The sequence below is a fragment of the Hydra vulgaris genome, chromosome 06, assembly GCF_038396675.1.
Source record: "Hydra vulgaris chromosome 06, alternate assembly HydraT2T_AEP".
Taxonomy (NCBI): domain Eukaryota; kingdom Metazoa; phylum Cnidaria; class Hydrozoa; order Anthoathecata; family Hydridae; genus Hydra; species Hydra vulgaris.
This window is the reverse complement of record NC_088925.1, coordinates 13,007,501-13,023,143: the sequence shown is the minus strand read 5'-3', so window position 1 is coordinate 13,023,143 and position 15,643 is coordinate 13,007,501. Positions and strand designations below refer to the sequence as shown.

Below are 15,643 nucleotides of genomic sequence, written 5' to 3'. Positions count from 1 at the left end.
TATCACAGAGCACCGCGGAAATAAATAATGCTAACATACTATGAGCTAGATAAAACTTTGAGAGAGTAAACAAAAATCTAGGTGATAATTATATTACATATTTTTACATTAGGAGATTTACCAGTAGCAGGGTGATCATGATGATCTTAATCCTTACATGACCTGATGATTACTGAACATACAACTGGAACAAATAGCTGCAACATTTCACTGGAACAAATTAATGGAACCTATTACTAGAACAATAAATAATGTAATACATTACTAAAAAATATTACTAGAGCAAATTACTTTTAAAAACTATTTGTATTAATATGATGATATAAATAGCTTTTAAAATGCAGCTTTTTTTTTTAGCAATATATTCAATGTTCCAGTGAATATTTTACAGATAAAAATAACTACATCATACTACAGGTACACATTATTAGAACATATTACTGGAAAAAATAACTGCAACATATTACTGAAACAAATAACTGTAACATATTACTGCAACATATTACTGAAAAAAATTTCCAGAATATATTACTAGAACTAACTTATGCAACATATTACTGGAACAAATAACTGCAACATGTCACTGCTCTATGTACTATATTGCTTCACAAATATTATATCTATGTAAAGCGGTATGATACATACATATACACATTTCATATGGTTTGCAGTAGTCTGTGGCTCAGTAGTCTGGGTTTTAAGTTAGTCAACTTTTATTTATTTTTATTCATTTCAACTTTTATTCATTTTTTATTTTACATTTAAAAAATGAGTTTTTTATTTAGAAAAAACAGTATGCAATGAATAGTCTTGATTTCAATATAAAGGATGAACTTTTCTGCGAACTTTTTCCTGATATCACAAATGTAAGCTATATTAGTATTCTTTAAGAACTTATATAAAAACATGAAAAATTTGAAAGTAGTTTTTATAGCAATCTTTTATTCTAGGTGTTAGCAATTTAGCTAATTCCTGGAACTACGGATAGCAGTGACATATTCTCCCCCACCTTACTCTCCCTCTCTCTTTCTCTCTCTCTTTTCTCTCTCTCTCTCTCTCTCTCTTTATATATATATATATATATATATATATATATATATATATATATATATATATATATATATATATATATATATGTATATATACAGGGCTTGTGATGAAGCGAGCGCGATCGCGCTCCGCTCTTAAATCGCGCCCGTAAACGGTATTTTCAAACATTCTAGGCGCGATAAACAACGCTCGTTCAGCTTATAACGAGCGTATAAATAACGCTCGTCCAATTGTTCAAGATTATTTTTTTATTTTCATAAAATATTTAAAAAAGATTTTTATTAAAGATGTTCTGTTATCAAACAACTGATATAAAATATAAAAAGCACAACGTCCCTCTCTTTTGCACTAACATAAGGAATGAGCAGTTTAAAGTCGTTATCGTCACTAATTTCAATAATGGAATGTGCACGTGGAAACACAATGTGAATACAAAAATGCGCAAATAAAATAAGAATAAAAAATTAGAAAACCATTATAAGAAAATTAAAACTGCGGAGTATTTTTAATCTCGTGAAAATATCAAGTAAAATTTATTTGATTTATTATTTGTAATATTCCACACATCGTTTATAATAAAAATAAATATTAATAATAGAGTAATTTTTAAAATTAGTTTTTGTTCATAGTATAGATTTTTTATTAACTATTATTTATTTTAACTCAAATTTAAAACGATTTTGTTGTTTAGAATGTTCGCAATTAAGGACATTCGAAAAGAAAACTAAGTAATGACGTCAATATTTATTAAATAAAAAGTTATTATTCTTATTTATTATTATTTCAAATTATTCTTGCGTGTTATAGTTTTAAGATAAAAAACGTAATTTAAAAAAAGAAGTTTTAGAAAAAAATTTAATAATTAATTTGAATAAAAAATATCAAGAAATATAAAAACCATTAACCGTTAATTAAGTTTACAGAGTAACATTTTAAAATACATATGTCAAAACAACGAAGCAAAACTAAGTCACTAAATTATACTTCAATACTAAATCAATAAGAAGTTGCGTTTTTGTTTGATATTATTTTTTTATAACATAAGTAGTTAAAAATAAAATCGCGATCTGACAATATGCAAGAAGTTTGGTAGTATAAAAATCTCTTTCGTTAAAGTATTTTCATAACTGTGATACTAATTCAAACATTTTTTGACAAAAGAATTATGCATCAAATAAAAAAAGATATAAAAAAGAAAAAGCTTTTTATGAGTATCGCCTTAGCAATTTTCATGTTCGCGCTTGCTGATGTTATCTCGAGCGCACATAATCACACTCAATGAAAACATATTCTAATTTTACGAGCGCGATATAACACGCTTGACGATTTTCTTCATCACAAGCCCTGTATATATATATATATATATATATATATATATATATATATATATATATATATATATATATATATATATATATATATATATACATACAGGGGTTAAAGTAGGGGGAACGCACAGTAAGCCAGGTGGTGGAAAAAAGTATAAAAAAATATTCTTAAAAATGACATTGTTATATACCATTTTATAGCTTAAACATCTGGCTTTTATAAAATGTATATATTTCTGTATAACTATCATGTCGTTTGCATTTTAAGCTATTTATAAAAAAGGTAATTTTTTTTTCAAATTTTTTTTTTCAATTTAATAATATTTTTTGTGTTACTAATAAGCATAAAATTGTTATTAATTTTTAAAACTTCATTTTTTTATTGCATAATTAAATAAAACTAAGTGTTATCTATTAAATGAGCTGTTGCAAAATTATTTTACACGTAAGCTATATCAAGTAAATTGATTTCTAATGATGGCGTAGTTAAAGTCCTTTTTTTAGTGAAAATTTCACTTAAATAATGAAATACTTTTGCGGTCCAAGGTGTTCCAGAATTTTGAGACTTGAAATATCTTGCCCAATATGTATATTATCGATTTATATTTTACCTATTGTCGACGGATGTCAGCTGCATCTCTATACAGGATATTTACGTTTCATCTTTGGGGCAGGGGGGCCAACATTCTGGCTTTTTTTTTGTTTTCCCAGGCTCCAATCATTGCGATCTTTTAGCAAAGCATCTTTTTTATCACATTAAAATGAACATATAAATATTTGAAGCTTGTTTCATGTCTGGTTGTCCCAATGTCTCATGAATATGTTGAATATATTTTTTGTATTTGTAGGCTGAAAATGAAATATTTTAATATCTATGCATTTATTATGCATAAGTCTAATAATCTACAAATATCTGACTCTGGTATTGTGGACAAACTTATTGATGCTATGAATTTGGATTGCAACAAGCAGCAATTAGAAACTGTTATGTTATCCTGCAGATATATCTGTCTCAGAATTTTCAGCTGAAATAAAACTGCAAGCTTTGGTGTATCATACAGCAAATAGAATATGCAAGGCACACTATGATGTTCTTAGCACTGAAGGCACTCCATATAGACTTTCTCTGATATACAAAATAGGCTGTAATGGTGCCACAGGACAGTCCATATATAAACAAATGTCGCAAGAAACAAGAAATTTTAACAACAAGCAGGCACTTTTTATTACATGCCAAGTGCCTTTTGACTTGTGTGGCATTAAAACAAATAGTTATGGTCAATCATACTAGAATCATTAAATTAATTTGCATACGAAGTTTAGAAACATTTGGCTACAAATAACCCTTTGTAACTAAGCATAAATACGTATTGCTATGCGATTAGGGTTGCCATGGCAACCACAAAAAAAGATCATGCTCATTCAAATTATGATCATCTAATTACTTTATATACCAAATTTTGAGGCCTATGGATGAAAGGAAAAAAAGTTATGACTTTTTTCGAAAAATATGGGATTCTGGCCAACTGTGGAATGTAAGGGAACGCTGTTTCTTCTTAGCCAACAAATCAAGAAATTGCTTCGCTTTGCTCAATATTTGTTTGCAATCCTTCCACCTCGTTTTTGAATTGTTGTTGTTTTTTTTTAGTTGTTGGTCGCAGGGTTTTTTTTGTAAGCAAAGTTTGTTATTCAAATGCAGACTTGCTATTTTAATTTTTAACATTCTTTTGTTATGCAGAAATATTAAAAAAAAAATTGTATTGCTCAAGGACATATAGAAAAGAATGAAAAATCTTTATCTGGTATTTAACTAAAATTAAAGCATAAATAAATTAAAATATTGCAAATATCTTGATATCTTATTTAGTTATATATATAATTTCATAAGTTATGTACATGCTTTTGAATTAAATATTTAAACAAATAAATAAAGTTTGTTTTTTATAAGTTTACTTGATAGTATTTTTATTGAAATAAAAAAAATCATAGAAAAATAATAGAAAAAATATGAACCAATTAGACCACCAAAGTTATTCCACACCATTACTTCATTCTTTGAGTTGGGCACAGGTTTTTGAACAGGTTCTTGAAAGTTTTTAAATTTTGCAAATAAAAAACAATTTGAATTCTCTCTTCAATAAATTTTTAAAAATGCGTTATATTTATGTATATATATATATATCGCAAGTGTAAAAAAATGAAAATTTGGTAAGACTAGTCCCGACAGAAAATCAAATTTTAAATTTTGCATAAAAACATTAATATATATATACATATATATATATATATACATATATATATATATATTTACATATATACATACATACATATATACATACATACATATATATATATATATATATATATATATATATATATATATATATATATATATATATATATATATATATATATATATATATATATAATGGAAAAAGGTATGCCAAGCAAAAAAAACAATAATTGAATTTTTGAAATTTGAAAAAAGATATATTTCTTTTAAATAAATATATAAATAATAAAAAAGCACTAGAGGCCTTTCACTATTTTCATCAGTAGTACTATGTTTAATGCTTTATCAAATTTTTTTATATTACTGTAGAAAGTTAGATAATGGAAAAATTAAATTGCTATATTGTAACTATGAGTTACCATTGTAACATTTTTTAAAAAAAGGAAGTCTCAATTAAATGTGTCATGTTTTTGTTTATGTAAATGACTTTCATATGACAACAAATTTTTTTCACTTTTTAATTGAAGGAAAACAAAGAGTTGGAAAAAAGGTTCTATAGTTTTGTTGTGCAATCTCTGGCATTCAAATACATGATTGTCAAATTGGTCTGTAGAATTTCCTGTTCTGCAACTGGAAATATGACCATTAGTACGGTTTCTTAAATTATTTGTTTTTCCAGTGTAAGTAGATAAACCATTACATGATAAACACTTTAAATAATAAATAACATTTTTGCTATTACAAGTAATGCGACTTTTAATATTCCAAATAGTTCCATTAGACGTCTCAAACTTATCAACTTCTTGTAAATATAATTGGCAAATTTTACAACGAATATCTTTACATTTGAATAAACCCATTTTTTTGATAGATGAAATAGAATGAAATTTTGAAGAAGTTAGTTGTCTAAGTAAATTTGGTGGTTGTTTGTAGGCTATTACTGGATGTATATTTGAAAAAACCTCCTTTACCCTTGCATTAGTAGATAGACTAAGTAAAAGGTTAGTTTCTGTTAAAATAGGCTGGCAGTTTAAATTGCTATAAAATGTATTTACCAGAGGAAAAACTTCTTTGGATTTTTTTAAAGGTGCTGGTCCTTGTAATTTGGCATTATGAAATGCTTTTTCTATAATATTATCTGGGTAAAGACATTCTTTTAGCCATAATTTTAGTTCCGTTAAACGTAGTTTTTCTGTAGCATAATCCGAGGTAAAAACAATTATTCTTTTAGCAAGATTATATGGTATATTCTTTTTTATGTGGAAAGGATGAAAACTATTGTATTTTAAATAGTCGTGGGTATTTGTTTCTTTGTAAAATATATCTGTTTTGATATGTTTATTGTTTTTAAGAATAACCGATACATCTAAAAAATTAATGACATTGTAGATATTTCCGTTTTTATTGTATTGTGTACCTAAATCAATCGTAAAATTAATTGAATTATGTAGTTCTTCTAGAGAACTTTTAAACTTGGCGATGTCTAGATTTTTTGGCCGTATGTTAAAACCATCATCAACATATCTAAAATAAAACTGTTCAATATTTTTAACTTCTTCTTTGAAAAGTATTTTGGTAAGATTTTCGATTTTGGTAAGATCACAAGCCCTGTAATATATAAAAATGCATATATATTATATATATATATGTATATATATATATATATATATATATATATATATATATTTTATAACAGAAACTTCATATTTTTTACAACTATAAATTTAATGCTAAAATAAGTTAAATGCAATCAATGCTAAAATGCTAAAATAAGTTAAATGCAATCATCAGGTAAAAAATGATAAATCATATTTTATACCTGATGATTGCATTTAGCATTATATGTAGTTTTATTTATAAAATAAATAGTATATAAACGCAGCTCTGTTTTACCTTTTATTTTTAATTTATTTTAATTCATCGAGGTATATGCAAGCACAAATACGCATCTATATATATATATATATATATATATATATATATATATATATATATATATATATATATATATATATATATATATGTATATATATATATATATATGTATATATATATATATGTATATATATATATATATATATATATATATATATGTTTATATATATATGTATACATATATATATATATATATATATATATATATATATATATACATATATATTTATATGTATATATATATATATATATATATATATATATATATATATATATATATATATATATATATATATATATATGTATATATATATATAAATATATATATATTATATATATATATAAATATATATATATATTATATATATATACAAATATATAAATATATATATATATATACATATAAATATATGTATATATATATACAAATATATATATATACATATATATATATAAATATATACATATACATATACATATATATATTATATATATATATATATATATATATATATATATATATATATATATATATATATATATATATAATATATATATATATATATATATATATATATATATATAGTATATATATATATTTTTATATATTATATAAATATATATATATATATATATATATATATATAATATATATATATACATATATATATATAATATATATGCATTTTTATATATTACAGGGCTTGTGATGAAGAAAATCGTCAAGCGTGTTATAATGCGCTCGTAAAATTAGAATATGTTTTCATCGAGTGTGATTATGTGCGCTCGAGATAACGTCGGCGAGCGCGATCATGAAAATTTATTTATTATATTTTTTTATAATTTATTTTATTAATTTATTTTTATATCTTTTTTTATTTGTTACATAATTCTTTCGTCAAAAAATGTTTGAATTAGTATCACACTCATGAAACTACTTCAACGAAATAGATTTTTATACTTCAAAACTTCTTGTATATTGTCAGATCGCGATTTTATTTTTAACTATTTATATTATAAAGAAATAATATCTAACAAAAATGCAACTTCTTATTGATTTAGTACTGAAGTATAATTTAGTGACTTAGTTTTGCTTCGTTGTTTTGATATATGTATTTTAAAATGTTACGCTGTAAACTTAATTAACAGTTAATGGTTTTTATATTTCTTGATATTTTTTATTCAAATTAATTATTTAATTTTTTTCTAAAATTTCTTTTTTAAATTATATTTTTTTTAATCTTAAAAAAGTAACACAAGAATAACTTGAAATAATAATAAATAAGAATAATAACTTTCCATTTAATAAATGTTGACATCATTACTTTGTTTCCTATTGGAATGTGATTGCGAACATTCTAATTTGAGTTAAAATAAATAATAGTTAATAAAAAACCTATACTATGAACAAAAACTAATTTTAAAAATTACTCTATTATTAATATTTATTTTTATTATAAATGATGTGTCGAATATTAAAAACAATAAATCAAATAAATCTTTCTTGATATTTTCACAAGATTAAAAATACTCTGCAGCTTCAATTTTCTTATAATGGTTTTCTAATTTTCTATTCTTATTTTATTTGTGCATTTTTGTATTCACATTGTGTTTCCACGTGCACATTCCATTATTGAAATTAGTGACTATTAACGACTTCAAACTGCTCATTCATTACGTTAGTGCAAAAGAGAATGACGTAGTGCTTTTTATATTTTATATTAGTGCTTTGATAATAGAATATCTTTAATAAAAAATCTTTTTTAAATATTTTATGAAAATAAAAAAATAATCCCGAACTATTGGACTAGCGTTATTTTATACGCTCATTATAAGCTGAACGAGCGTTGTTTATTGCGCCTAGAACGTTTGAAAATACCGTTTATGGGCGCGTTTTACGAACAGAGCGCGATCGCGCTCGCTTCATCACAAGCCCTGATATTATATAAAAATATATATATAAATATATATATATACATATATATAAATATATATATACATATATATACATATATATATATACATATATATATATACATATATATATATACATATAAATATATATATATATATATATATATATATATATATATATATATATATATATATATATATATATATATATATATATACAGTTACAGACTTAATTTTAGACTCAGACTTCAATTTTAACAAAAAACTTAATTCCATAACCATATATTTAAAAATGATAATAAAAATAATGATTTATTACAGCCTACTAATACTTGCATGAATGTCCTTTCGATTTTATTACTTTTTTAATGCGCTGCGGCATTGAATTCACCAAATTTTTGCAGGTGTCAGTTGAAAATGAGCACCAGATAACTTTAATTTTTTCAATTAAAGCTGGGATGGTGGAAGGCTTTTCTTCGGCAACTTGGCGTTTAATTCAAACCCATAGGTTTTTGATCGGGTTTAGATCTGGCGAATTTGAAGGCCAGTCCAATAATTCAATTCTTTTTGATATAAACCAGTTTTTTAGTTTGCTTTGAGATGTGGCAGGGGGCTGAGTCCTGCTGGAACAGGATGCAATTGTGAATCGCCATGAATCGTTCCAAACTGTCATTCAAAATATTAATGTACGCTGTTGAATTTAAAGTTTCTCCTTGATTTATAAATCGAATGGAACCACGGCCATGTGCCGAGAAGCACACCATCACATGAGCAGGGTGCTTAACAGTTGGAACTGTAAACCTTGGGTCAGTTGCTGATGAATGTTTAGGATGTCAAACCCATTGTTTATAGCTTGCCATCAAATGAAAATTACTCTCGTCATTAAACATTTGACAAATTACTCTCGTCACTAAACATTTGACTTTTGCCCAATTTTCTGATGTCCAATGAGAGTACTTCTTACAAAACAATATTCTCTTCTTCCGTTGGATATCAGAAAAGGCTTCTTTAAAGGCCTTGATGCCCACATAAAAAGTCTGTTGCATAAAATACGTTGAATATGACGAGTGGAAACATTCAAATTTAAATTCCTTTTGATAGCTGAAGATGTAATACTTCGTGTTTTCATTACTTCTCGTCGAATTAAACGTTCTTTCTGCGTTGAAATAAGCCTTGGTCTAAAAGGATGATGTTTAGGTTTGATTGAACCAGAAGAACTAAACTGCCTTACAACATGCGATGCTGAAGATTGTGATATTCCCAACCTGGATGCAATGTCCCTTGTGTTATAATTTTCCTCAAATAATAAAATAACTTGAGATCTAATCGATTAATGTTTTCTTCTTCCCTATTATGGTGTTTTAAAATGACTGAAATAAAACAAGTTAAAAAATTAGCCAGCTACACAAATTCACAACTTCTTAATAAATAATTGACAACAATAATCGTTTCCTTATTTATACATAACTAACATTTTTACTGGAATTCCACATCCGTCAGATGCTATATATGTATATATATGTATATAAGGGTGGTCCAGAATTACATAGTAAAAATTAAAAGTGTTCCTAACCACTCTCCACAAGGCTAACTTTGTTCTACTATTTATAAGGAATAACCATGCAAAAAATTGGATTAATTTGAGCAATTTTAGGGGTCAATAGGATATCAACATTTTGGGCAAGCACCTAATTTTATGGCATGTTTGCAGCAGAAATCACATTGTTGAGTGTTTATGCATAATTTTTAGTTTTGTTTTTCTGAACAGCCCTTCTGGGACACCATATAAAGTAATTGTTCTAGTTCTTTGTGCAATTTGTAAACAGCAGACATCTTGCCATCAGCAAATAATTTTTAAAAATTGAAATTTTTTCAAATATATAGTATTTTTGAATTTTTATTCTGACTATAGAAGAAAAGCTTAAAAGGTTAATAATTTGCATCAGCTTCTTTATGCACATATTAAATAATTACAGTTAATTAGTAAGCATGAATAGTTAATTAATAATCTATTGTTTATTAAATGGATTAGTGTAATATTATCAATTTATCAGTCACATTTAGAGGCCTTAAAACAATTGTTGTTGTTTTAAAATAAAATAAACATTGAACATTTGAACATAACATTCATGAAGAGTATGAGAATATTTACTATTTAGTATTTTTTTATATCTACATGCAAGTACTTAATTACATAATGGCAGCTGCAACAAGAAGTTCTGCTGAAGTTTGGCTTGTCAGCAAGGCCACCAACCAATTCTCTTCAGCAAGATTAGCTACGAGCGGTGATGCCATCTGCTGCCTCCTCTTTTACCACCTCGAAGAATATCTCACTGTGAAGGACAGTATTAATCACACAATTAAACATATCAATATGATTTGGTGCAAAGCAAGAATTCTGACTTTGAGGATTGATTCTAGTGAAAGAAAACTGAAGAAGTTGTATGGTGAATATCAACTGTTGAAGGTGAATAGGGTGAAAGCATATGAAAGCTGCAGATTTAAAGAGCAAATGTTCAAAGACGACCTGATGGAACTTTTTGACTCGGTCACAAAGATTGCTTTGGACATCATGATGAACAATGAAGACAGACAATTCCTAACGATGCAGAGAGAAGATGTCACCAGTTCAAGCATGGCTGGAGTGGATCGCAATCTTGCAGAGAAAGAGGCAAAGAAGAGAGCTCGTATAGAAGCTAATGAAAAATCGAAGGCTGAAAGAGACAGAAACATTGCAGCAAACAGAAACATCTGGTCCTGCTTTGGATATCAGTTCTTCTTCTAAGTCTGAAGACGAGGATGATGTCAACGATGAAGACTTCAGAGTTCCATCACTATTTGCTGAAACTCCTTGCTCAAAGCCTAAACAACTGAAAAGTGTGATAGCTACTCCAGCTGTTGAGGCTTAAGATAGAGTAAATCTTCCTGATCGTGGAGCTATGTATGTTGTTACATCAGTAGCAAAAGCTTTATGCCATCCTCTTGACGACCTAACACTGTCTAGGAGCACCATCAGAAGGTCACGGATGGCTACCTGAAAAAAAGTAGCTGAAGCAAAGAAGAGTTCTTTTTCAACTGAATTTCCTCTTCTTCTCTATTGGGATGGGAAACTGCTTCCGGAAATAGCTGGTGCAAAAGAAACAGGGTTAGCATTAAAAAACCCACCCAAAAAAACCCAGTTAAAAAAACCCAAAAAAACCCGGGTTTTTTTGGGTTTTTTTAAAATAATATTTTATTTAAAGGATTCTCTTTGCTTGGTTTTTTTCTGTGATTTATTTATTTCAGAAAACATTTAAACATAATTATGACTGATTAAAAGGTAATTATTATTGAAAAGAGGATATGGATATGATCAGAATACAGTATTTAATAAGAATCAAAATTTTTAAAAGACATGATTATTTTGAAATATTTCTGAAAAAATAGTTTTAGTATTTTTTACAATATACTTTCAGTGATCTCAGTGGCTTTCATCAACCATATCAAAGTCAGGCCTGTGTTCTATCTTACAAATTACTCAAGAAACTTTTATTCAAACAGTATTATTATTTGTGTAGCATTAAGTATATTTAACTTGCATATTTCGATGCAATGTGTATTTTTCAGAAAAAAATCTTTATAAGAATGCCATTTGGAAGTGGAAGGAAGAAAGAATGGGAGTGGAAAGAAGAAAGGATGGGAGTGGAAGGAGGTCAGTGAGATAGAAGGGGACAAAAATAGTGTTCAGTGTGACCATTGTTCAGAGAAGATTAGTGGAAAAATTGAAAGAGTTCGTATTCATTTGGAGAAGTGTAAAGAGAGAAAGAAGGACACTGATGAACAAGAACCAAGACCTCGAAGCTCAATGAGCAATATTAGCCTCTTGTCAAATGAGTCAGATACTTCAATTTCCGAAGGATCTATTATGTCCAGCTTCACACCAGCAAAAAGGTTTAAAAGTAGTAACTTAAATAACTTTGTAGTTAGAACATCAAATGATCAGAAAGATGCCATAGACAAGGAAGTTGCCCGGTTTTTTTTCAGCTCTAACATGTCTTTTAATTCAGTGGAGAATTGTGAGTTTCAGAAACTTTGCTCTCTTCTTCGTCCTGGGTATATCCCACCAAGCCGAAAGAAACTGGGTGGAGATCTATTAAATGAAGTCTATGATGATCTGTCAGCTGGTATAAAGAACGAACTGGAAACCAAAGACACGTTGGTAATTTGTCAAGATGGATGGTCTAGTATTCAGAATGACCCAGTAATTGCTCACTCATTTTATGATGGAAAAAAGAGTTATCTGTACAACATAGTTGACTCGAGATCAGAAAAAAAAACTGCAGAATACTGCTTCAAAATCATCAATGAAGCTATAGTTAGCATAAAAAATGATTTTAATAAGTTTGTATTTGCTGTCTGCACTGACTCTGAAGCTAAAATGAAGAAAATGAAAGAGCTGATCGAACAAGAGTATCCGGATATGTTAACATATGGCTGTAATGCACACTATATGAATTTGCTACAGAAAGACATTTGCAATTCTTTTTCAACAATTCTAAAACAGGTTGTGGAAGTTCAAAAATATTTTAAAAATGTGCATATGGCCCATGGTTTGTTAAAGGAAAAAGGTGGATGTATGCCTCAGCTGCCAAATGAAACACGCTGGAACTCTCAAGTTGCCTGCATTGAAACATACCAGAAAAATTATAACTTCTACGTGGAGATCTATGGAGAGAAGATGGAAGATTTTCCAGCCAATATTGGAAGAATAATTGAGAATATAGCCATCAAACCTGAGGCAAGTTATCTTCTTAGTCAAATGAAAAAATTGGGGATTGCCTTAGACAAGATGCAGAGTGATTCTTGTCATCTCTCTGACGCAGTTCATATCTGATATTCATTGATAAAGGATGAAGAGCTATCCATATACTATGATGCAATAAAGAAAAGATTTCAAGATGCTGTACAACCCTTTCATATTTTGGCCTATATAACTGACCATCGCTATGTAGATGATTACAAAAGCTTCATTGATAATGATAATGAAAACAGTGCAGAACAATGGTTAGAGGACAGGAACCCTGATTTCTTGGGTTTACTATACAAGTTCAACTTGTAGGACAGGGAGGTGTTCCCCGAGCAAATGTTCTCAGAATCACTGAAGGTTATCTCTCCATCAGAATGGTGGAACATCATGAAAGGAAAGGTTACTAAATCTCAAATCAGGGATAAAGAGGTTTCAGCCAATTTCTGCAGCTTTCTAGCTTCTCTACACTCCTGTCCTGCTAGCTCAGCCTCAATAGAGAGATGGTTTTCAACCTTTGGATTTGTCTGGTCGAAGATCAGGAATCGTCTTGGTGCAGATAAGGCAAATCATTTCACAATAGCTCAGCAGCTGACAGCAGTTCCTGTGATGATATTGAATCTGATCAATAAGTAGGTAAGTAGTAGGAAAAATCGTTTTTAACTTCAGTATAACCATCTAAATTCTGAAAAAAATTCTATTTCTATTATTTAAGTGTAATTTATATTTGTTTTAGTTTATTCTTGATGATCCCAGAGGAAGTGTTTAACTGGAAATCTGTCAAAAACATCTGAAAAGCTGACAAGAATTGAAAATTATTGTAATAATCAAACAAAGTAAAATTATGTAAGGAGAATTTTATTTACAGTTCTTCAATTTATTAAATTTTCCTTGTAAAAGCTCTTTTCAATAAATAAATGTAACTATTACCATGTGTTTTTAATTATTATTTTGAAAAAATTAAATGTTTAAAGATAGTTTGAATGCAAAATAGGTATTATGTCTTTCATTTTATAAGCAAAAAAAGCTGTTTTTAAAAAAACCCAATAAAACCCAGTGGGCTGGGTTTTTTTCATTTTTCGCCAGAGTATTCGCCACCTAGAGACGAAATCTTCAATTAGGATACCAAAACTCTTCGGACAGAGACGGTTGTCTACTGCACCAAAGTCATAGGACATCAGGAGCCTCGGGAGGATTACCTCAAGCTCCTTTGGCTATGTCTTGTCTTTTAAGACGGAGTTCCAGTTCCGAGCTCCGGGAGCAATCATGCTCGATGGATGTCGAAGGCCATCTATTCTCTAAAAATGGTGCTATTTGAAGGCCAGTTGGAATTGACTGCTAAAGAAAAGTGAGGTTGGAAGGAGCTGGCACTCTTCGTTTCTCTCATTTATGGATGTTTCTGGCACGAGACTCCACTGGCTTCATACGCTCTCCTGAATGATGCAATGATGATCAGGCTTCTCAAGAAATATCCAAACCGTATGATTGCTGATGGGGCTTACACTGCATTTATTCGACATCTATGGTTCTTATCAGAACACCTTGTGAGCTTAGGTTTTTTTGACAACTGAGTCCCTCTAGATGTTAGAAGAGCCATGATAGCCAACCTCCAGCTTCCAAAGGCTCAATCAGCTCTGAAAAGAATAAGCACGTGTGGCGCAGACTTCAATCATCTTGAAAAGTTTGTGACCCAAAGAACATTTCATCTCTTCAAAGTACTTAGTATCACTAGAAAGGAGGAGGCCAAGAGTTTCCTGTTGAAAATCCAGAGGCATGGGAATCAGATGCTTGCTACCAAAATTTGAAGGATCGAGTCGACGAAATAAAGGATGTCAATGATAGCTCAGAGTGTGGCATTGTTCTTATCCAGAAATATAATGAAACCCTCACCAAAGATGAAGACCAAAAACAGTTTCTGCTTCGTTTTGTCCAGCAACATCGCCAGATTTACCCATCCTCCTCTAAGGCAGCCATGATCGCGGTAGATGACATTTGATGGGGCATTACTTATATGTCATACTTTTGAAATCAGTATTATTAAAATTTTTAATTTAAAATCTTAAATATTAAAATATGAAAATATCAAATGAAATTTTTACTCGTTTGACCGTATAGACCGTATACATGAAAAGTCAAAATTTTTATTGACCCCTAATTATTGTCTGATTTGCTTCAAATTTTTACAGAAATTCTCTAATATTATATGAAACAAGATAAGCCTTGTGGAGAACAGAATTTCCAAGCTTCGTTTTTTTGGACCATCCTAATGTATATATATATATATATATATATATATATATATATATATATATATATATATATATATATATATATATATATATATATATATATATATAGATGTGTGTATATATATATATATATATGTGTGTATATATATAT

At 28.2% G+C, this 15,643-nt stretch overlaps 1 protein-coding gene across 1 annotated transcript in view; it reads left to right on the top strand.

Annotated features, from left to right (window-relative positions):
* Positions 1 to 15,643, top strand: part of LOC100208424 (ubiquitin-conjugating enzyme E2 J2) — a 60,102-nt gene that overhangs the window by 28,258 nt on the left and 16,201 nt on the right. Inside the window, exon 5 of the mRNA XM_065799249.1 lies at positions 786 to 866. Coding sequence (XP_065655321.1) covers positions 786 to 866 — 81 coding nt within the window. The remainder of the gene's footprint in view (positions 1 to 785; positions 867 to 15,643) is intronic.